Source organism: Colias eurytheme, chromosome 12, assembly GCF_061535395.1.
Source record: "Colias eurytheme isolate Ceu_HAF_F1 chromosome 12, ilColEury1 Martin Lab GWU primary, whole genome shotgun sequence".
Taxonomy (NCBI): domain Eukaryota; kingdom Metazoa; phylum Arthropoda; class Insecta; order Lepidoptera; family Pieridae; genus Colias; species Colias eurytheme.
This window is the reverse complement of record NC_142991.1, coordinates 10,173,196-10,199,536: the sequence shown is the minus strand read 5'-3', so window position 1 is coordinate 10,199,536 and position 26,341 is coordinate 10,173,196. Positions and strand designations below refer to the sequence as shown.

The following is a 26,341-nucleotide window of genomic DNA, read 5'->3' as shown; positions in this document are numbered from 1 at the left end:
AATTTAATATCACGTGTTGAGTTTCATAAGAACGTGTTTTTGAATGCAGACGAAGATTATGTAGCAATCCTACTATAATAATTATTATAAATGCAAAAGTTTGTGAGGATGTGTGTGTGTGTGTTTGTTACTCTTTCACGCAAATACTACTGAACCGATTACAATGAAATTTAGCACACATATAGAGGGTAACTTGGATTAACACATAGATACGCCATCACTCATCAGAAACCCCCATATTTTGTGTTGTTGTTATTTTTTTTAGTAATGACTAATTGATGGACTATTTAACAGTGAAATCATTTTTCAAATCGGACTCGTGGTTCCTGAGATTAGCGTATTCAAGCAAACGAACAAACTCTTCAGCTTTATAATATTAGGATAGATAACTTGTAATGTTTATTGAAACAAGCATATAGATAAATTGTCTACTAATATTTTTTACACAATGCTTGAGCTAATAAGGCAAAATATCCCTTACATAGGGGAAAATGTATCAACACGAACGTCGCAACAAATATTATATTACCATATATGGTTATACGGTTTTCCTGTTGAAAAAACATTAACATACGTCATACGTATCGTCATTTGGAGCCATAATCACATCTCTCCGATTAGATTTAGTTTTGCAGCTTCGCTTAATTATTTGTTTGACGTCAATTCTGATTAGTTATAGTAAATAGTATATAAATAGGTATAAGTCATAGTAATAGCACAGTATTACAATATCTAGTAATTGTTTTAATTTGACCCGCTTTTATTAGTGTAACCCCGATAAAAAAGTTTCACTTCAAAAACATATTTTAAAATACCCAATTGTATTTAGTACTACAACAATTAATTAAAACAACTTTATATTGATAAACCACGCCTCTCATGAATTATTATAAAAAATCCGCTTTTTTTAATAAATACAAAAAACAAACTCTATTCTTAACCTACCGTTGTATTTGTATTTGCTAGAAAGATTGATTGTAATATTTAAATTATGTTATTAAATAAATGACTTTGACCTCTGTTTGTGTAAAAAATATAACATGTTATGTATACTGGATAAAAAATCTCTTACGTAATTGCAATAAATGGTTTTTCTTCGATATTATTATAACGTTCAATGTTCTAGATGCTAATTATTTACGTACATTCTACAACTATAGGTAGCAATTAAAAAAGCGTATAATATTTTTTTAAAGAATAGAAAAAAATCGATAACGGTGATTCAAACCCGCGCGGTGTTTTTCGCCTGTTTATAATATGTATAATCATTTGAATGCTATGCAATGCTATGCCCCGGCTCGGCCCAGGTCATGACATTTTTAAAACTCAAATCATTAAAGTCTGCTTAGCAGATCTTGAGTTAAAATTACTGTAACAAGATTTTGTCTTATATATATGTATATAATTCACCAATTTAATTCCGTCCTCCCCCTTATCCTATTCTGGTAGGCAACAACCATAACCCCTGTTATGGTCTATGGGCGACGCAATCTGCTTGCCTCCCTAAATAAAAAAAAAATGATATTTCTTGTGAAAAGAAAAAGGGGCAACAGAACAGAACAACGTCTATCTGGGCACATAGTTACAGGTGTTAATTATATCACTCCCACCATAGATTTATTATAATTCATTAAATAATGGTTTACAATACATTGGTTTCAAGTAATCTCGCATAGGATGTGTCCTGCCGCATCCTTGGTAGCGGTAACTATTTCCTGTCCTGCCCAGTCTCCCAGGGTGTGATATTACTATCCGGTATTTCTTAAGATAATATTTAGTATAATCATATCATATTTCTTAAACGACAAGCTGCTTATTAAATAAATCGTATGTCCTTTAGTTGGATTATATGTTAGTTTTCGTAGTAGTTGATTGGTACATATTCATAGTAAAAGATTAGGTTGAGTTTGTTTTTGAATGAAACTTCTTTATCGGGGTTGGAAAAAAATTTTGTGTAACATTTTTTCGTTACGCGTGACATTTTTCCGTTACGCGCCATCTTTTTCTTATACCTACCACGCGTGATTCGACGTATTTCTGTAAAGTTGCATATAGTAAATTATTTTTTGAAAAATAAGGTCATAAAGAAGTTTCACTTCTTACGTGTGTACACTAGTACACGCACACTTTTTTTGTTGTTTTTGGGTTAATTTTTTACTTTAAGTAGTTTACGAGTAGGATTTTAACATAATTTAGATCTCTGAAACACTTATTAATAAAAGACGGAGGTAAATACGTCACTATTTATGGTTTTGACTTTTGAGGAAAAAAACTTATGATATTTTCTATAGGTACTAATATTATAAAGAGGAAAGGTTTGTATGTATGTATGGTTTTCACGCATAAACTACTGGACCGATTTTGATGAAATTTGGCACAGATAATCTTTAGACCCTGAAAAAGAACATAGGCCACCTTTTTTGCGCAATATGTACCACGGGCTACGCCGGGGCGGACCGCTAGTTTTAAATATTTCTTAGTTATAAGTGATGATGCAAATTGGATGTTTTATTTAGTAAGGACCAGGAATTGTGAAAACACGAGACGATATTACAAATAAATATTTCTGCTTATAATAATACAAACATGTTTCTTAATGATTGAGCAATTTTCAATATCGTGCGGGTTGAGCCATATAACTGAGGTCAACTGAATTATCTAATATCTGCAAATTGCGAATATTATGTTCACCTACTTCTTATAAATTGGCTCTAGATGACCTTTAAAAAAACGTGTGTGCCGAGATCACGTGTCAGAAGTGAAACTTCTTTGGTAAGATTCATTGATATCAAAATCTTCGCATTGCTCCATGACGTGACGGTATTGCCATTACGCGACCTTGAAATTTTACTCACAACACGCCTAAAGAAGTTTCACTTCAATAATGTTTTTCAAGTCTAAAATATGCATCAATATAAATCACATTGTTGTCGTAGGGCCGATTTTTCAATGCTTGGATAAAACTTATCCGTCCAATAAAGTATTACACGATAATATTAAAATGTCACGTAAACTGGCAAATACAGGCAATTAGAATACGTTTTTAAATTTTTTTTAATTGGCGCTACGAATTTAGAATATTATTTATTGAGTTTTCTGTGTGGTTTTCTGTTTAAATTCATTCTATTCTATTATTTATTTTTTATTGAAATATTTATTCTATTCAAATATTTATTTTATTACAAAATATCGAAAAAAAAAACACTAAATAGCTATGCATTATTTTATTAATTTTCACTACTAACTACGATGTCTTATCGTAAATAACAAACATGTAAATAAAATTATTTTTTAAAAAACGTATAAAAAAGGTGTTTTCTTATAATAAGAATTTATGTTAATTTTATTATTTGTTTTATTTTATATGCTTATATCCTTCTATGCAGTATTAAGTTTCAAAAAAATGTGTTTAATAATATGGAAAATAAAAATAAAAATTTTAAATGCGTAATAAATTGCATTAAAAAATTTATTTTTAATCTAATTAAAATATCACAGTTTTTATCGCATTATTTGCTTGGTCAATGTTATAATTATTTTTATGTATGCGTGTTATTATAATTGTATAGCCAGAATAAGAATTTAACGATGAGAGTGAGAAAACGGAATATTCCAGAAATATGTATTACAAAAAAGTTTTAATAAATTGGTAACTGACGTCAGTAACTTTTCCTTAAAAAATAAAAATACAGAACAATGTAAATTAAAATTAATCCATAACATAAAGCTATGTATTACATGAATACTTTTGCTATATAAATTATTCATTTATAATCAAATCTAAATATATATATATAACTCAAAGGTGACCGACTGACTGATATTTTTTTTTTTTATTAACAATAGGCAGAGGTTTGGCCACAATCCCACCTGATGGGAAGCGGTGATGTGGCCTACTTGGTTGCACGTCTGCCTAGAAGGAGCCTATTCACCCTGGCTTTGAAGAGGTCCAAGTTGTATTGTTTAGTAAAAATGGTGTTAGGGAGATATAGTGATCTTTCAACGCATAGCCCAAACCTCTTGGCGAATCGGTCTGAAATTTGGCATAAAGTTAGACGTTATAGGACGTAGATATCCGCTAAGGATTTTGATCAATTCTAGCACCAAGGGGATAAAATAATGGATGAAAGTGTGTACCATTAAAATTTATCTTTTCTTCGCAGGCAAAGCTGCGGGCAACAGCTAGTATGAATATAGGTAATATAAATTGCATAATATTTCGATTCTATCAAAAATAGGATGTTGTTCTCAAAAATCTTCAAATTATTATTTTTTGAATTCGCATTAGTTATAAACAAGTTATACAATCACTTTTACAACCAATTGACATTCAAATATGCATTGATAATAAAGTAATCGAATTTTATTTAAATAACAAATATATTGAGTAGGAATAATTGACTTAATGCCTGACTGACACACACTAATTTGGTAAAGACTAGCTTTCCGCCGGCGGCTTCGCCCGCTTTGTCTAAACCATAATAAATTATATACCAAAACCTTCCTCTTGAATCACTCTATCTATTAAAAAAACCGCATCAAAATCCGTTGCGTAGTTTTAAAGATTTAAGCATACATAGGGACATAGGGACAGAGAAAGCGACTTTGTTTTATACTATGTAGTGATGATGAGCGCTAAAAAAGATATATGTATTATTATGTGTGTCACACTAAGTACTCTAAAACTCAAATAATTACGTTTCAGGGAGCAAATTAAAATTCGATCACTAATATTTATCTAGTTATTTACTTATAATCTTTCAACATTTTTTGAACTATATTCTTATGTTCATAAATTTAAAGACTTAAGACTTAAATTTTTATGTATAATTCATTCATTTACTTTATAAATTGATGCTAAGTGGTGTAGATAAACTGAAGCTATTATTATTAAGCTGATTAAGAAACGGGATCGCAACAGGTGGTCATTAAACCAATTATGTAAAACTGAGACGTTAAAAATGTCATTAATTCGGTTTTTGATCTATTTCTGTCGATTTGTCATTTATTTTCATTCTAGATATATGTTATATCTAGTTTTGGTTGTTGTTTAAACCAAGATTAGTTTTAATATGTTAATTTATAAAAAAATGCTTTTTAATTTAGGTATTAGCACAGACTGATAATAATAATATACTACGTGTATTAGTATTGCTTACTGTTTTAAATGTAATAATATACATATTATAGTAATTACTATTACCTCTTATTTACAAAGCTTATCTTAAAGCTTATCGAAATATAGCTTTTTACCACCTAATATTAAATACGAAATTGCCACTCTATCTATATATACGTATATAAAACCCAAAGGTGACTGATATAGTGATCTATCAACGCACAGCCCAAACCACTGGACGTATCGGGATGAAATTTGGCATGCAGGTAGATGTCATAACGTAGGCGTCCCCTAAAAAAGTATTTTAGAAAATTCATCCCTTAAAGGGGTAAAATAGGGGATGAAAACTTATACCATGAAAATTTATCCTTTCCACGCAAGCGAAGCTGCGGGCAACAGCTAGTACAATATAATATCCAATAAAAATATTCGAATATTAAAGACCAAAATCGAACCATTCATGCGATAACTCCCTAAAAACCTCCATCTGGGTGCAGCCAGGTGGAAGTCAATTAACAGCATCCTGTGGGAGCCTGCGACAGCTGTTATATCGACATATCAAATAAACGAACCTGTTAATAACTTGTTTTTTTTTTACAATTCCCGTGAATTTTTGGTTCGAAATTCTAGAGTAGGTAGGTAATAACTAATAACTATTTTTTTTTGTGCAATAATTCCCGTGAATGGTTTCTTTATTTTTGGTACGAAATTCAAACGTCATAACCCGTTTCTTTTTTTTTTAATTCTCGTGAATGGTGGCTTTATTCTAAATTTTAGCATGCTAATTTTTTTTGTGAAAATTTTCCCGCTAATAGTTGGTTTTTTGTTCGGATCGAAGTTTTAGCGTAATAACCAGTTTTTTTTTCGTGCAACAATTCCCGTGAATGGTGACTTTATTTTTGGATCGATTAAACAGAAAAACTGAATTGACTTGCTCTATTACGATTCTATTATAAATAACTAATATACGATTGCATTCCTGGTCTGGAGTACATCCCTAGACAACTTTTTAATGTCAATTAAACGTACTCCAATGCTGGTCAAGTACCTACATAATATGAATAAACAAAGAGATATTACATATATTTAAAATTTTGCATGCATTAGGTTAGGCTCGTGTTCAGTAAATATTTTATTGCTCCTTTTTTAAAAGTAACTAGGTAAGTATATGAAAAAAAATTAAAATCAAGGTCTACCAACATCATAATCCTTATCCCAGCACATAATTCCAATATAGATAAAGAATTATTTACCAGAATCTCCATACTAAACGCGTGAAGCAATTTGTTTGTAAACCCTATGCGCTGGCTGGCGCGCAATCGACCGCGCCGGAGATTTCGGAACCTGTCTGTTACGACATTGTTACCACACTGTTTATGTGTTACTGTGTTACTATTAGACTGTGGCTTTTCTCGTGTCTTCATATTATTGATTTATTTATCCATATTTACATCTATACTATTGACTATATTCTTTGATGACATAGTAATGGGTCAAGAACGAGGTTTTAAGTATGGTGACGTGTAAAAAAAGAAATTGTGTGCCGAAGTGTCAGAAGTGAAACTTCTTAGGCAAAATTCAAAGATACCAAAATCGTCGCCTGACTCCATGACGTGACGGTACTTTAAAAATTAATTCCCAAATTTTTATAAATATTTAATTTTAAATTTTAATTTAAATACTTTTTTGTATAGCTAAGTGGATACAAAGACTAGATAAATAATTGAGCCCAAACTTGTATGTAAATTAAATGTGCAGACGTTAAAAAAATCTATCACACGGATTGTTTTTATTAATAACTACATAATTATTTTGAAATAATAATTGTATGTCCTTGTTCTGTGTCGTTATGTAAGTATTTTATTTATTATTGTTTAACACGTGAAAAAATTTATTCGTTAAGTTTATGGGCGGAATATGTTGACTTCCGTTTTTATCTGCTACAAAGAATTTTAAACCTTATATATATTTGGAATAGGATTGAAGGTATTATTTTAAAACCTTTATTTTTGAGATATATTCATTGTATGTAAATGGACGCATTAACATTCGCTTCTAAAAGAGCAGGCTTTTAATAATATGTACTTTATATTCCTAATGGCGCCTTTATAAAGTTTTAGAATGTAAAAAATCAATGCATAGTAATGTATTTTGTGCATAACAAAAGAATACAAATTACTTATTTATTGGCTATTACATCTTATTAATAAAATATAAATTTACTTAAAATAGACGCATACACAGTAGTTTAGTAACGATCATATATAAATTATTACATTATATTATATGTAATATTTATTATATGTATAGACTACAGGCCCATGTTGAAAAAGTTATGGATCATTTGAACCACCAGGTGACCTATCTAGAACAATATAAGAGCATAAAATAATAAGATTCAGCACTATGCCGTCACTTGTAAGCTGTCTTGTACGGCATCAGTGTCATACTATTTCAATACTGCTTTCAATCCATTATTCCGCAACGCCGTACAAAAATCATGGAGACAAGGGGAAAAAATCTCTACCTGTACTTTCGAATTCTCATCTGCACTCAGACAGCTTACAAGTGACGGCATAGTGCTGAATCTTATTATTTTATGCTCTTATATCGTTCTAGATAGGTCACCTGTAACACAAAATATACCTACCTATTTTGAGAGCTTAGAAAAAAGACCCTTCTAATCGTACTTTGAAATCAATCAGTTTTTCAGTAAAAAAATATAATTTTTCCTTTCAATAATAATATCAGTACCTATTGGTACGCAGATTCCAAACAAAGACAGAAGATATTCCAAGTATTTCAAAGATGTCCCGGATCCTGAAACATAAACACCAAATGACACATCCGCTGAGTCAGAGCTCCAGGAATAAACATATTCTGACTGTCTAATGATGCAGACAGCGATCCCGTTTAACCGACTGGGGAAAACGGTGTAAGGTTTTCGTATGATTAAAATTGATTAGGCCATTGTCGTGTGGCCCCTGTAGACCCGTAAAAGTCTATAGTATATTAATCGGATGAAAAAAAATTCAAATCGATCAAGTAACTTAAAATTATATAGTACTACTACTAGCTTACTGCCCGCGGCTTCGCCCGCTTTGTCTAAAACCTAATAAATTATATACTAAAACCTTCCTCTTGAATCACTCTATCTATTAAAAAAAACCGCATCAAAATCCATTGCGTAGTTTTAAAGATTTAAGCATACAAAGGGACATAGGGACAGAGAAAGCGACTTTGTTTTATACTATGTAGTGATTTAAAGTCTACTAGTATATAAGTTAACTAAACAATACTGGCTAAGTCTGGAGAGGAAGGCGTCGATCGTCTCTAGCGCAGGTATGTTCCTAGTTGAGGCGATCGTCGTGTGACGTGTCTAATTTGTTTTGTATTTATGTATTGTTTCGAAATAAACGATTTTATTTTTATTTATTTTATTTAATACAATTGTGTGTAAGTAGTAGTATTTTTGTAACTTTCGCTTCCAACTAACCTAAGTTGGAAGCGAAAGTTACAAAAATTGTAGTGAAGAAAATATGTTTAAAAAAAAATGATACAATAATACGTATCTCCATAATAACATAATATATTTAGAGGATACTTAGATTTACATATAGTAGTGGTCCGCCCCGGCTTCGCCCGTGGTACCTACTTGTTTAAACTATCCTATCTCTCAAGTTGGATCGAACTGCACATGGTGTGCGAATATTATTATAATCGGTTTAGTGGTTTAGGAGTCCATTGAAGACAAACATTGTGACACGAGATTTATATATATATATTAAGATTTAATACACCACAGTATAACAAAACCGTACATGAGTAATTTTAATGCGTGTAAATAATTAGCAAGTTCAATAACCTCCAAACAAACACTCTGAACAAGCGCGTTTATCTCAGACATGTCTGTGTTTGAACATCTTATATATAGATTAAACTAAATATAAGATCAAATTTGTATATTAACAGATAGCTTTGCCCTGCGGTTTAACCCTTGACCCATATAAATGATAGACTACAAACTGAAATAATTTTCAACAGACGGTTGTCTCGACTCTGTACGGATGAAATCGATATACCCAAAAATAGTGTATGTCACGATTCACGAAGGAATAATGTAGCGGTTTAGTGATTTGTTTGTAAAAATGTTTTAAGAGAAGCCTAGTGGAGAAAATTATGAATATGTATTTAATTTCGTGAAAAAACAAGGTTTTAAATAATTAAATAATGCATGTGAATTTATAAGTAGTATGAACGTAAATATAATGTAGGTATATTCAATTAGGAATAACATTTTAACGAATGTAAATAAATAAATAAGCAATATTTTGTTTGTTATCATGTTCTACTAACACCCTTTTATTCTTATCAAAATCAAAATAAGTAGGTATTCGTTATCTATGATTATTTAAGGTCAAAATGTACGTATTTTAACAGAAAATTTATTTAGCAATTTGAAACGAATTCTTAATAAATATATTTAGATACTTCTAATTATATAAACCAACAATTGAATAAATTGTTATGCATTTTGATACATTTTAAGTTAATGTAATCAACTATTTTCTAATAAGAAAAGTTACTTTATTATGTTCTCTCACAAAGCGATGTATTATTGACAAATACTCGTCGATAAAGTTTAAACAATTAAAATCACTTGTGTACGGGACTGTACCTCAATACTACAACATCTATAATGGGCCCTCTACATAATGGGTAGCGTTGGCCCAACAAAGGATCGTCGATGTTTGCCGCCATTACGGCAATCATAAAAAACATCTACAATGACGGCCGATCATAGACATTTAGGCTCTCTACACCACCTCTACACTATGGTGATTGCCTCCACTCGCCCACGCTGCATTGTGGCATTTAGTACTATCGCGTTGAAAAGTCACTATCGTTTATTTTTATTCAAATAAAATTTAACATACAAACAAATCGATACGAATATTTTTATAAATTAATTCTTGTAACAAATTGCTTTATTTACATTTTACATACATCAGCTACTCACAATACAATGTTTATATTGCTTTTCAAAATATTTATAGCGTTATCAGCTCTTATACAACGATACAGCGTTAAAATTATATTGACATAATTTTATATCGTCATTGATAAGGGTCATTGATCTTAAGGATTATGTTCTATCTTTTTATGTCAAACATCTACTAATATAAAATTGGATGAGGTATCGAGTTACCCGTAGTTTATAATAATTAAATTAAAATAAATAAACACGTATAATAATCATCCATATTCAAGAATGCGAAATATCTAGCTTAATAAAGCTATATAATCGAACTAGCTGGTTAGCAATTAACATATAAATATCGTTTTAATGAACAGTCAGAGAATGAGAAGTAAATAAAATTAATTGCTTTGTTCGTTCATTAACCAGTAGGTAACTATTAAATACGTCAATATATTTACCATATCCATAATAATGACTTCTCATGAAATATAACAAACACATACCACATCCAATATTATTACTTCATGGCATATTCATTCTAATTTCTTTTTCTAAAATTGGCTGCATATTACATTCGATGTCCCCGAATTTCATTATTTTGTGCTGTTTAATCGATAGCTGGTAGTGGATTTTCTTAACAAACTGCTTTTCTTTTCCATCAAAAATGCGTAGTTTTTGTGAAAATCGAAATTGAAAATGATACTTTTTAAGGTTATTTTTGTACTAAAAACGCAACTTAAAGTAAAATCTTAAGCCATTATAGTATCAAAATGTCTAATTATTACACTCACACGCATTATTTTTAAATATATTTACGTACCTATTACTTTATTTACATATTACAATTTATTTTGTCAAAATAGTATTTTAACAATTTAGTATAGCCAAAAATCGTTCCATATTTTGTATTCACAACAAGCCACAGATAACACAGATTAGTTAATATGACGCAGATCACAGATTAGCAATACAAATATACTAGCTTATCATAGAGTATAAATGATACATTTTAATTTTTTATGTTTTTTTTATAGCTCACTTGCTTCAGTTTTAAAAATCGATAAACTTTTACTTTTAGTATTCAAATAGGTAGCGAGGAGCGAAGCGACGAGCGTGTTAGGTTAACTGTTGAACTGCCGCACGAGCCGAGCGAGCGAAGCGAGCGTGCCGCGGTAGCGGCCGGCGAGTGCCAGAAGCGACTTTAGGGCGATTCCCACTCAAACAAAAAAAAAACTACGTAGGTTTAAACAACCTGTTTGTATTTTATTTATGTATCGTAAAATTTTTGTTATTATCAAATGCTATCTAAATTAAAATTACGAAGTGTCTAGTCGTCCGCTAAACGGATGAATAAAATAAATTAGTCGTCCGATTACCGGATGAATAAAATAATTTAATCGTCCGATTATTCGGATTACTAGATAACCTTTTAACACTAAAGCTAGTTGGGTTGGACTAAAGCAAAGGGGGCTCAGGACTTAGAAAATTTTTGATGGAGTTGGTGTCATTATAACACCTATTTATTATTGTTTTATCGTAAAGATTACGCTAATATAAGCATGTTTTATAGGAACAACTTTTCTCTAAAATCAAAAATGGCCGAGATATTCGCCCTCAATTCGTTAGGTTAGGTTTAGGTTAGGTTAGGTTAGGTTTCTTAAAAAAAAAACTACACAGAAATAGGAGCCCCGCGAAGCGGGGCTCCGTCGACGCGCAAAAAAAATCAAGTTTAGGTTAGGTTAGCCGTTAGGTTAGGTTAGGTTAGGTTTCTTAAAAAAAAAACTACACAGAAACAGGAGCCCCGCGAAGCGGGGCTCCGTCGACACGCAAAAAAAAATCAAGTTTAGGTTAGGTTAGCCGTTAGGTTAGGTTAGGTTAGGTTTCTTAAAAAAAAAACTACACAGAAATAGGAGCCCCGCGAAGCGGGGCTCCGTCGACGCGCAAAAAAAATCAAATACCTACGTGTGCCCTCCTCCCCCCTCTCCTCCCCCCACAAAAAACCTATAATACGTGCGGCAGTTCTCTAAAGAATTATTATTTTATTCATCCGGTAATCGGACAACTAATTTATTTTATTCATCCGTTTAGCGGACGACTAGCGCTGTCCTTAAAATTATTTTTGACAAATTCATTTTAAAAATCACTTTCGAATTATATTTATTATCTACAATTGTGAACGCGTCATATAACATTTATTATCTATAATGGCATGTCGTAAATACGTGGTAAATACAAACTTACATTTTCCAGGTAATATAATTTAAGAAATTGTTATAAATAAATTAATAATACGGCATTATATTTAAAAATATTGCCTGTGTGCGAGATTACTAGAAGTTTTAATACGACAATGGTATAAAAGTGTCGTTTTTAGTACAAAAATAACCTTAAAAAAAATAATTTTCATTTTCGATTTTCACAAAAACTACGCATTTTTGTTGGAAAAGAAAAGCAGTTTGTTAAGAAAATCCACTACCAGCTATCGATTAAACAGCACAAAATAATGAAATTCGGGGACATCGAATCAAATATTTAACCCTAAAATTTCCCGCCGATTTTGAATTTGGAACTCGCCTTCACGAATGTTTCGTTTTTTTCTTTTTCTTTTTTAACCCGTTCGGAAGATCACCCATTCACGAATAGACAAGCCATTATTAGACTTCCGTAAACAGTGGCAAACAAAGACTGCTATTCATCCGGAAGGCATGCTGACATGTTTGTCGTGTACATCACGTGCGTAAGGCGACGTATGGATGTGCCGATTGTATTAAATTTAAATATTTTTTACTGGTAATTTTAATTTTTAATGTAATATCATATTATGTAGATTATACAATACCTAGATATGATTAATTGTTATAGAAAAAAATATGTCTATTGTTGTTAAGTTTTTTTTTATTGAGTCGGCCTTTTTTATTATCTACGTCTACAAATGGTTTGAGTAATGTTTTGATGTGTCAATATTGTAATGTCACATGATAATTATTGTTAATTTATCTTAGTTTAATTTGTGTGCCAGAGGAAAAATTACATGTTTTTATAAAATAAAAGGTAAGAGATACAATTTATATATATTCATATATTGTCATTTGAGGTTAGAAAATTTATTGATCTTAAAACTGCGTGTTAACGCATCGCTGCGCCGGCGCCGCCTTACACGTGCAGACAAAATATCGCATTGTCTTTTACACAATGAGTTACTTTTCCTAAGCCATGACTTTTTATCAACCTTAAGATTTAGTTGCCTCTACAACCAGACTGAAGTTGGTCGTGTTGAAATAGGCCCAAAAAACGGACCGACAAAAATCAAACGGTTACTGCTTTGTTGTTTTTGCCGACACTTTCTATCTTACCATTCTTCTCTTAATAGAGGAAATTTAGTGTTATATTACGATCTCCCAATAGTTATTTTAACTGTAATAATGCGAAAATACGTGGCGTATTATCATGTACCCAGTTCAGAGGAGGAGGACTGTTGCCATGGTTACCGAGGCTATCAGAATTTACGGAGAGAGTCCAAAATGATCCTGTTCGGAAAACCGGTAAGTTTATCCGATTAACCGGTTATTTATAATAAATAATCGAGTTTTTAATGTATTTTTAATTGTATAATTTATTTTGGTGACTTATATTAAAATTGCAAGGCAACAACTTTAAAGTATAAAATATATAGATTTCTAAATTAATTTGTATAAGTAGTTGTATATTTTAAGTGAATTCATTACCTATGCATGTAAATCTTTATAATAGTATTCGAAATACTGGTAGATACAATAATTAAGAGTCCTTTCAACGAAACGGTTTGATTGTTTGTTTGCTTGAACGCGCTAATCTCAGGAACCAGGGGTCATATTTGAAAAATTATTTCACTGTCGGATAGTCCATTTATCGCGGAAGGCTATATTATATCGTCACGCTATATCGATAGGAACGGCAAGCAATGCGAGTAAAACCGCGGGGCACAACTAGTGATAAATAAATTACAAAATATGACATTGGTTAATGTACAAATTAAATTATTACGTAGTTAATACTTAAATATTAGAAATGCGTTCAAAATTGTTGTGAAAAGTAAAGAAATCAAGGTTCCACTTCCAACGCACCGATGTTTCCCAAATTACTTATATAAAACTTGAATAAAAAACTCAACAAAAAGTGAACGAAGTAAAGAAAAGTTAGGAAATATCTATTCAAAGTTATTTGGTTTTTACTGTATCGTTTTCTACCATGTATTTTTAAATTATAAAAACCGGCTTGAATCGACTGACTAAAACAACCAAAAACTTTTTAATTTATTTCCAGTTATTTTGATGTAAAATGTGCTATATCCTTCAGTATACACGAACGAAGTCGTGGGCAAAACCTTAGTGTCAAATGTTGGTAAATATGAACATTCTTCACCTACAATTTTCTTGCAAAGATGTCCTAAATTATGCAACAAACTGCATTGTCAAAGCTCTCACACGAAACACATCTCTATCGTATAGGTATAGAGTCTATTTTCATTTGGCTGGATGTAGACTGTTGGATTCACACGATTTAATCCTTGAAGTTTAATAATTAGGTACAATATTTCTTTTATCATGAGGTAACGTGGATAATTATATGTACCTATTCCTTAATGGTGGAGGTATAACTTCAGAAAATGATGTTTGTTTTTTTTTACTTTAAATCATGGACTAAAATTTTAAGCTTGATATTTTTTTGGTGGTTGTTGATATGAATATTTTCGTAAGAGGCAGTGGATTTGACTTCCATAAAATAATAAACCTACGGTACCAATATAAAAGTATTGGATGATGAATGTGTTTTTATTTTTTCAAAAATAAATAACAATAAGGTCAACACTTCAATTATTTAAATTACAACTAAGTACTTTTTTGTATTTTTTTTTTGCATTTTTATTTTTTAAACACACCTTTTGACAGTTCATAAAATACAAACTCTAACTTTGATAATTAAATACTTCAAATTAACTTGACATAATATCTGGATGAAATTTTTACAAACAAAGTTTCCAGCTGCACGATATTATTGCTCCCATTCAGGGTAAAACTAGTTTTACATAACCTATTATATTTTCAACAATTTACATGTTAATAAATTTCTAAATGAAATAGTTCATGTTGCATGTTTATAAGATAAATTATAGCTCTATTAAGTTTATTTACATTAATAATAATATATTTGTACTTCGTGAGCCTATAATAAAACGAAGTGATCATGCTCAAATAGCATGGCATGTTGGAACCAGAATTTCTGATGGATAGTTTTTATTAACAATTACCGATATTAACACATATTTTTGTGATATTGAAAATTATCATGGGTCTGTGATATCAATAGTTTGGCAGAACTAGGTTTGGCCCTCGGTGATTCTCATGGTAAAACAGATTAGCATTTTAGGGGTAGGAGTGACAAAGTTGCCTAATACTATATAGCTATCTACTTTTGTTTCGGTCAAATCTTATCAATCAATCTATATACTATAGGGTAAATTAAGTGATATCTCTATCTACTAATATAAATCTGATGAGGTGATATTGAGCACTAAGTACTGTTAGAAAAACATACCCTGGGCAAAGCCTGGGCAAAGGCAGGGTAAATATATGTAGGTATCACGTGTCACCTCAGATGATATTGAAAATATCAACAGAGTTAAAATAATTAACTTTTTGAATTAATTTATATCACGCACATGCCAATGAACGTTTATTTATGAAGCCCCGATAATTTTGAAGCTCGTATGGTATTCGGGGGATTATTTTTCCATCCCAAATGTCGGCTAATAATTTCACAATTGAATTCAACCTGTCAGTTTGACGTCAACTACCAGAGAAAATTTTCAAAAAATTATCAGTAGGTATAATACCATGTAGGTTGTACCACGTGACGTCGAATGGTGCAATTCTATTGGTCGATATTTGGGTCGGAAAAATAATCACATAAAATAAAACGAAGGCCACTAGGAAGGCGATCTAACACAAAGAATATCATTTCCTTCACACACGAAGAAAAAAGAACCGTCATGTGCAAATTAGACTCGCAACATTAAGAGTTCAGTACAAATGAGTAGGGCAACTGTAAAATTGGTCATCCAACTAATTTATGACCATGCCAATCGTAACTTCGGTTGTTTATTATTTGATGTTATAGCGCGAACGGCAACAGAAATACTTTATTTCTAAGAAAATTAACTTGTATCTGGTAACAAACGCACAGACATTTCATATATATTTTGATAAAGGAACCCTAAAACACACACGTTACTACTGACATCTTCACGATTTATTTCTTTGCATTTCAACGATTTAACTCTTAAATTTATTAATTTAAATCCGTGTTTATTGGACGCGGCACTTAATAATATATGGTTTGATGACAAAATTATTTCCGCAGAAATAAATATGTCATATCCAGTAATTATAGCGTGTTTGCAAAATGTTGATACTTTATTGTACCTACCTACTTAATTACTAATAAAAACTGTAAGTTAAAGAAATTAAAAACTGTTAATATTTGTAAACGTAGATCGATGAATGTTTGTTTCTCTGCCACTCAAAAACAGCTGATCGATATGATTGCAATGAAAAATTAGAGTAAATTTTTTTCATCTTTTTTTAACACGTCTAATTTCTAATATTTAAGTAAATTTAAGAATGTATTGTCACAATTGCAATTTTAACAGCGAAATAAAAATCCCAATTGTACCTAATAAAGCTTAAATTTATTAGCACTAAGGCCTATTATATAGAGTAATGTGCAAATATGCATTAACCATTAGACGTCGACCCTGAGTTTACAATGTTAGAAGTGTCTAATAAATTACTAGTAGGAATAAAACACACGATAAAGTACAATATATTCTGCTTAAATAAATCTGTTTGTTTGTTTCTAAGTGTGACAGTCTGTAACCAAACATTTCACACACAGACAAAATTTAATTATTTGTATTTTTGAAATGGTGGTTCGCCCCGGCTTCGTGCGTGGTACCTACATGCATACAACATTTTTCCAAAAAAATAAAAAAATGTTGTTCACTTTTTTTTTCTCCGTAAGAACCTTCCGTGTCTTAACAAAAACGTTAAAAGAATACCCGAAGTCTTGCCAAATTCTTGCGTTCTTCTGTCATCAATAATTTTGGCGATTCATTTATGTCTAGATATTTATATAGGCTAGTCTTCAATACCATTTTATAGCCCTCCACGTTCATCCATTTAATCTTAATGAAAACCAATCAAAAACAATGAAAAACAAAAAATATCGCCATGCAACTATGTAAGTAGCGTGAGATTATTACTCAAGTCTAGCCTAGGATATAGTTGAGTAACTACCGGGACAGGTCTTATGGCCTCAATTCCTTAGTCACGTGGAGTCAAACACGTGAATATTAGTTTTAAATATTTACTGGTCATGGTCAAAAAGATAATCTATATATTTTTTTGTTTGAATTTACGTAAATATTGCACATTTTGAAATAAGATACTTAAAGAAACGTATATAAGTATAAATAGAAACTTTTGATTGTTTTGAAGTGAAACTTCTGCATTGACAGTAAAATTTCCAGTCGAGTCATGGCAATACCGTCACGACTCACGTCATGGAGTATGGCAACGATTTTGGTATCTTTGAAACTTGCCAAAGGAGTTTCACTTCTGACACGTATGCTCAGCACACATACGTTCTTTTTTATTTATTCAATAAGAATCGGTTATATTATGTTTGACATGAGAAATACTTACATTCCAAATAAATGGTAATAAATATTAAATTAAGCTCGCTTCTCCTTAATAATGCCACCCACTGTTATTTTGCAATAAATAAATTATTATTTAGAAGATAATCGCATCAAAAATATTGCAAAAGGAAATACGTTGCAGGATAAATATGGAAAAAGTGTCAAGTATGAGTATTATTCATTATGACGTCAATTATAAGGAAAAATAAATATGTATCTTATTTCAAGTAAACCACAGATTAAACGTAGGAGTTAGACAATAATACCATAACACGTAACAAATATTCATATGCGTATTTTTATTAGCAAAACATGTTAGAGGTAAAAGAAATCAACAAGATAGAGTATTTTGGACTTTATTATACACCTTTAGTCGATATCCGCAATTATGAATGTTTACAGGTATAAATAAAATTATTGTCCTTCATAACACTAAGATCATAATAATTAGCATAGTTTCAAAAAACACGCTTGCGATCCTTGATAAATGTACAAAGTTTGAATTAAAACTCCGTAAAAGTGGGTCAAAATCGAGCCTAAAGGAATCGATTTCATATAAAACCCGTGCTAAAGATAAAATTAAGAGCGTTTACAAAACAAAATAATATATAATTATTATGATTACATTATTTTAGTTATTCCAACGCACTTGCATCAAAACTTAAAATAATTATGCAAAAAATATGTCTACCAATTTATGCAACCAGGCCAACTCAATATTGCATAAAATACTGCAAAATTTTTGAGTAATTTGCACTTCGAAAGCAAAGCAAGGTGATTTAGTTTGTCCATTGAACGAATAATCTCATAGAATTGCTCATAAAGGATTGATAACTCTTAACTATGCTTGCGTTTTAACGATCTTGCATCATTTGAAGCCTACGTGATAAACGCCATGGATACCTTATATTTATATGGCAAAACCTTGATTCAAAGTCGACGACCTATGAAGTCAATAATGTGACAACAGTTGTTTTTTAAAGATATAAGCGTTTGATTTTTCCGGCAATATTTTTAATACGCAGTGGGTTTTCTCGAACGTATTTGACCATAATTTTAGATGACTGTGAATATTTTGTATGTCTTATTATATCGTCACTATTATGTTTTTTTTTTCTTTTTAATTCAGATTAGTCGAATGGTTGTTCTAGATGCAGAATTATGCAGGAGAGAGACATAGTAAAAAAAGATAGAGTAAGTTAATAGGGAGTTTTGATATTGTGTTTCCTGGACTCGTGGACGAACTGAAAAGGGTTGAAATAGGGGATAAAATTTACCCTTTTGTTTGGTTATTGTGAATTGATCATGAAGCTATATTTTCTCTATTCTTCTATATTTTCTCAATTTTACTTTGATTATGCATTCTTAGTCGATAAGAAACACAATTTGTAGTTTATAGTTCGTGTTATGAATACATTATGGCTTCTATATTTTCTAGTTTAAAAACATATTAGTTTGTACCATAAAACTTTTTATTAGAATTCTTATTGGAACGGAAGCTTATAGTTATAACAGTAGTTTAATAAAAAATATAATCCTCGGTAAATATTTTAAAATTGTAAATTACATTTTTTCTGGTGTGTAATCAGTTAAGTTTATGTTTACCGTTAATTGTAAAATATGGTTGTCGATATTAGGTTAGTTTAATTCTTTTAATTTTTATAGTAACTTGACATTAAATTATTTCATACAAATTGTAAGTTAATACTTTAGGTTAATATGTTTGTTATGTAGTTGCTTTATAAAAAATAGATTACCCAATACAGTAGGAAATAATATTAATTTTCTATATAAGTATTTATTTAAAATTATATATGTATGTTTATCAGCCATCTGGTTTCCATTACACAAACGAAAGCTTAGTATGGGATCAGATCGTGCTGTGTGTGAAAATTGTCCTGGAATATTTATTTATTATTATTAAAGTATAAAGTAAAAGAAGAATGGGTGAAGCCGGAAAACTTACAGGATTATTTTTAAATGCAAAATTCAACCAAGCCCTTGATCAATCGAAAGTTATACAGATTATAAAAGGTTAACAAATGATGAACTTTTAAAAATACAAAACGAAAGTTTAACATTGTTAATTTGTAATGAATAATCCATCTAAAGAAGGCTGTGAGAAAAATAAATTAAACTTTTTCTTTAAATTTGTGTTGGCTATGTCACAAAGGAACAGTTAAGCTTCTACTCTTCGAATCATTTCACTATGGTCACTATGTGGTTATGAAGTTTTTAATATATGTACCTAGTTGAAATTTTGTTTGAACACGCTTATCTCAGGAACTACTAGATCGAATTGTATTATATTTTGTTTTGAAAACCACGATACATTCGAAATAATCAGTAATACAATATCTAAGTGTTAATTATCACACCACTATAGAACCTAATATTAACCACAAACTCGACCGGAGAAAGGCGCCGGCCTTGGGCCTTGGTGTTACAAAATTATGGCTTCTTAATATAGATTTCCTTATTTTTTGTACAAATTTGTACTTGAACCCTCCATTGTTAGAACGTTGTCAAAGTACATAGATAAGAAATCATGTAATTAGTTGATTTTGTTAAATACGTATTTCCGAGCTTTTGATATGTCAGTTTTGTTAATTTTTAATATGAGATGAGATGATTTGATATGTCAGTTTTTTTTTTTTTTGTAATGCTTAAACTGTTTAACAAAAATATTCTGAGAATTAAAATCGTATAAATATGTCTATCTCAAGCTGTATAGAGCTATTTAAATAAAATATAAGTTGCGGGTAGTTTTAAAATAAAACTACAGTAATGTCAAATACCGGGGCTAAGATTACACCTGACGATGATGTATCGAAACCGGCCGTAGTTTTTTGTAATAAAAATCAAAATAACAGTGGAACTAGTGAATTGTGTGTTTCTTTAAAAAATATATTGAAGTCAATGTACCTATCTATCAATATGAATTGCAATAAGTTTATAAACCTAATAATAAATTAAAAAACTTATAATATTATTTTTTTTACAGTTCCACTCCGTGACAGACAAACGGTCACAAACAAATGACTGCGGAGAGAACAGCGTCACAATCGTCACCGAGAAGAAGATAGAAGATGACGCTTCTGACTCGTCTAGCGGAGAAAATGTAGATATAGAAGGTTAGTTAATTATTTATTTAAAATAATACTACATTACATAACTTTATTTATAAAGCTGAAGAGTTTGTTTGTTTGAACGCTCTAATCTCAGGAACTACTGGTCCGATCTGAAAAATTATTTCGGTGTTAGATAGCCCATTTATCGAGGAAGGGTATAAGGTTATATGCTAAGACCAATATGAGCGGAGCACTGCGGGTAAAACCGCGGGGCACAGCTAGTTTTTAATTAATAATTTCATGGCTGAACATTTGATCGTAACAGTTTAAGAGATTGTATAATCGCATACGAAATATGAATATTTTCCTAAAATTTACGTTAAATTACATATTTCCGCACTCATAACATAGATATCAAGTGCATATTCACAAAAAAACACACGCTATAAAATGACCATAATATGGGAAATGACATGTTTTTACAAAAAGGTTATGTTAATATTAAGTCTGACATAAGTAACAAAAAGACCGGAAGATTCACACACAAACAATAATAAAACTTGAAAGGTAAATTCTAATTATTTAATTTCCTGCTATGGTATAGGGTTGCCTCATTTCTTTTATATGAGGAAAATCAAAAAATTTTATATTTCCTAACAATATCATTACATTTACTTAGTTACCTATAGTTTTGTGTTATGTGACAAAAAAAAATATTATCTCATAAACTATACGAAGTCGAAGCCATTTTTTTATATGAAAATTATAAATATAAAATGTATTTTAGTTTCAAATTCAGACAGCCCTGGTGAAAATGTTATTTTTGTTTCATGTTGACGCTTTTAGATCAAAAGATAACTTCAAAACGACTGATCTTTCACATAAAACATATTTTTAATTACATATAACGGAACATAATTGTCCTCAATAAAAATTTAAATATAGGTTACAAACCATTTTTTTATACAAAAAATATGCGTTAATTTTATTTAATAAAGAGTGCTCTCATGATTTTGATCGTTTCATATCTATAAATTATCTGTTAAATATACTAATTTGAAAATCAATTTTTCATACTTACAAAAAATTTTTGACGTGACATCACTGACAACGTCTTATAATTCGATAGCCGGCTGCACGCACGAAAAAACATGACTCTGCGGCGTTACCTCGCTCTGAGGCGTTCCATGTAGGCTTAAAGTGCAAGCGAGAGCGCGGAACGAGCGACAAAGAAGCACAATAGGCCGTTGTCACGTTCAACTATCGTCAGTAAACCGACTTTACAGACAACCAATTTTTTTTAGAAAGTAGGTAGGTATTACTGTGTAAGTATCCTAAGATCTAGGTTGTCAATAAAATACTTAAAAATCACACCAAGTTAAAAAAATTTGAAATTATCATATCACGAATTTTTATTTTTAAATCCCCAAAACGGCTTAACCAAGGAAGTTAAATGTTGACCTATACAGGAAGTAGCGTAACGCCCAAAAACTGTGTCAATGTCACATTATATTTGCATTGTTATTATCATGAGATTGTCATAACCTCAGAAACCCTTTCAATAGCTATCAAGGTTCAATTTTAAATATTTTAATATACTGATAATAAAAGAAAGGTCATGTGTCAGTTAGATAATAGAATTAGATTGTAGGTCATGCTTAGAAACACTAATAATCTTTGCAAAAAACTAAACCGCCTTCAAAACTGGCTAAAAAAAAATAATCAAAATCGGTTTACTCAGTCGAAACTTATGAGGCATTAAACACAAAAAAAAAAACAAATTGAGCATCCCTACTTTTTTTTAAGTCGTTTGATAAAAATATAGATTGATATAAAACCTTCATATTCTAAGAAAATCACCTCGTATCTACTGTAATTTATCACTTACTTATACATAGAGCAGGAATAGATTTATAATGAAAATCAGAAATGTCGTTCTTTATAGACCTATGACCAAGGAGATTCGCATACGAGGTATAAAAACCACTCGCCAATCGCCATTTGTATAAAAAATCGTTGTTTATTCATTGCACATTATATATTGGAATCGATATCTTTTTTCCTTTATCAAAAATAAAAAATCGCTCTGCACTTTTAATTAGCTGCATTTGTAATAATTTCAATATAGTGATTTAACATCTTAATTAAAAATATATATTTTAAATAATTTATATTTCCTAAGCAAACTTCCTTTAATTCTTACATAACATTACCACTAAAATTTACTCACTGTCAGCACAAAACAATAAGAATTGTTGTATTTTTCGTAGGTACATAAAAAGATTAAATAACTTTATGAATAATTCATTGCACATTACACCAAGGCTAAATGCGCAGAAACTGATTCTAATGGCGTATGCAAATTTTGTGAGGAATGTGTCCAAACAATTACATATTTAAGTGCAATAAACATGTTTGAACGAAATGAAATTACCATTAATTATAATAGAAATAATAAAAACACCTGGTTATATTATCTATACTAATATTATAAAGTTGAAGAGTTTGTTTGTTTGTTTCCCGCTAATCGAGGGAACTAGGTCCGATTTGAAAAATTCTTTCGGTGTTAGATAGCCCATTTATCGAGGAAGGCTATAGGCTATACGTATACAGGGTGTCCCACTGTTGGTATACTAAGCCAAAGGAGGTTATAGATTTCCATACGCTAAGTACGTAAAAAATACTTAAAAAATTCCAGACGCATTTTTTTTCAAGTAGATGAATTCTTAAAACTCTATGTGTACACCCATAACAAGCAACCCGCCCAACTGTGTCACCAGCACATGAGCTATCGTTTAATATTATGTTTTCATAGACAAAATTCTCACATTAGAGAAGCGGTATATGCCGGCTGCGCGAAGCTAGAGAAGAAAACATGGATTTTCAGGAAAAATTTAGCAAAAAATTTTTGACGTAATTTTGTTGTTTAATTTTTTTTTACGTGATCAGTGTATGCAAAACTACAAGTCTCTTCGCGCTTAGTATACCAATAGTGGGACACCCTGTATATCATCACGCTTAGACTAACAGGAGCGGAGCACTGCGGGTAAAACCGCGGAGCACAGTTAGTAACAAATATGCGACGTGTTGTTTGGCTTTCCTACGTAATAGTTAATAATCGTTATTAGAGCATTACATATTTATAAAGAAAAATATTGGCGGGAATTTATTGTTCGATTAAAAAGCAATGACTAAAAAAACGTGCAATACCATTTTAAATTTATTAATTTATTAATACTCATCATTCTTATAAATACAGAGAAATTAAATGTCAATTTTAATTACATAATTCCGACGATACAAAAAATATATAAAATTAATAAAATGTATTATTTGTATTCGACTTTATTTCGTTCTAATCATCATAATTATCATGTATCTAAAAATAAACGCATGCATAATAAAATAATTTAAAAGTGACACAATTATTATCTAGTGATATCATCTTTGTTTACGATTTGAGATCATAATTTTCACGCTTATTACTACGGTATTTAGTGATTAGTCACAGTTTATCAAGAATTACTATGTAAGGTAAATATTATTTCATTAAAGAAATTTCTACGAATATTATCACAGACATGTATCAAGATAGACTAAGCGAGTGTATGTACTTCCCGTGTCCAAACTAAGTTTATGAACCTTACTTGACGCTGGCCTACACTCAGTCCGCGCTTGCAGTTCGCCAAGGAAAGACGTGAAGCTGAATAAAGTAAAATGCCGAATTGCGCCGTTATAAACTGTAGAAACTCCACAGCTGTGAGTGGCCGAGTTATCGGAGATGTTTCCTTCCACCGGTAAGTAATTTTCTAATCAGAATATGCACTATTTATTTTAAAATCAAATAAAGAATATCTGTGGAAAACGATCGTGACAGACATGGATACCAAACCATACGGAATGATTCGGAATACATTGCGGCTTTTACTTGGCACGGTAAAGATCGCGTCGTATGATAACAAGCAATGAATAGCGTCTTCTCATTTTTCTGTTCTCATTTTTCTGTCCAATTTTGTGGTTAGTGATGTTCATTTGATGCAACAGTTCTCGATTCTAATCGATTTTATAATCGAACAGAAAAATGATAATTTGAAGGAGCAATTTTTCAGAAAAAAAGGCATAGATTTTTTTTGTCATTTAATACGACTTGACCTAGAACTTTTAAGTATTTTAATACAAAGGTACTAAAAATAAATATTATGACATGGACGCCATTAGTTAAAGTGTCATCTTGGGAGTTTTTTAAGAAAACTCCTTATTGCTTAGAGTCTAAGCAATAAGGAGTTTTCTTAAAAGACATAGTCTAAGCCTTAGACTATGTCTGTTTTTTCAGTTTTCCAAGTAACCCGAACATAAAAGAAAAATGGATCGATGCAACGGGACATAAAGATTGATTGATTGACAGTTTCATTACTTTCTTTCGATGGCCTCTCTAGTACGTAGTACATGGTAACACAATGGGCATATGTAAGAAAAAGCTAAAACACATTAGTTTACTTGTTAGAATATTAAAAGGTTTATAACTTTATTTTATCATTCCTCTGTCTATGGTAATTATCATTTTTCTGTCTTGAATCGATTTAGTAATCGATTACGATTCATTTATTTGACTACCTAGACATAGATCTAGTTTGATCTGATTTCTTTCGATTTACTTCGATGGGATAGGACGATACTAGAATCGCCGCGCGAGTGGCGTCCTAATCGATTAAGCGTAAAATGAAATTACCATCACTAAAAAGCGCTCGTGACGTCATAACGCGTCAAGGTCAGTACAAAAAATATGACACGCTTGGTTTTCATACAGATCGCGGTACTTGCGTAGTCTATCTATGTCTGTGAATATTATAGTCATTCTTAAATAAATATGGGGTTATTAACTTTGTCTTGTTAATTTTAGGTACTCTATTTCATTTATAAAAACTATACTAACTAAATTTGTCTAAATAAAAGTTTTTGAAGTGAAATTTCTTTGTTGAGAGCAAAATTTCAAGGTCTCGTCATGGCAATACTGTCACGTCAAGGAGTAAGGCGACGATTTTGGTATATTTGTATCTTGCCAAAGAAGTTTCACTTCTGACACGTGTGCTCTTTATTTATTTGTTATTTTAATCTATATATATAAAACTCAAAGGTGACTCATATAGTGATCTATCAACGCACAGCCCAAACCACTGGACGTATCGGCCTGAAATTTGGCATGCAGGTAGATGTTAGGACGTAGGCATCCGCTAAGAAAGGATTTCCCGAAATTCTTGCGGGAACGGGGAAAACGGGGATGCACGTATAAAGTCGTGGGCGGAAGCTAGTAATCAATAATGTTCTTAACATATTTTACATTTAGGGACACAAAACGAATCATGATTCATACAACGTCGGTTCGAAAGAATTTAAAATAAAACCAAATTTGGTTCGATTACGGTACATGTCGC

General features: G+C 30.9%; 2 protein-coding genes across 3 annotated transcripts in view; one reads left to right on the top strand and one right to left on the bottom strand.

Annotated features, from left to right (window-relative positions):
- The window catches only part of Ac76E (adenylate cyclase type 2 Ac76E), a 188,065-nt gene that overhangs the window by 55,496 nt on the left and 106,228 nt on the right, over window positions 1-26,341 (bottom strand). The window lies entirely within an intron of this gene.
- Window positions 1-26,341, top strand: part of LOC149904240 (uncharacterized) — a 55,874-nt gene that overhangs the window by 9,158 nt on the left and 20,375 nt on the right. The window contains exons 1-2 of one of the 2 annotated variants that reach the window (XM_090108078.1): window positions 13,353-13,642; window positions 20,843-20,972. In XM_090108078.1, the coding sequence (XP_089964204.1) occupies window positions 13,523-13,642; window positions 20,843-20,972 (250 nt within the window). In that variant the 5' untranslated portion in view covers window positions 13,353-13,522. Of the gene's footprint in view, window positions 1-13,352; window positions 13,643-20,842; window positions 20,973-26,341 lie in introns of those variants that run through there. The other variant, XM_090108079.1, reaches the window with a different exon arrangement.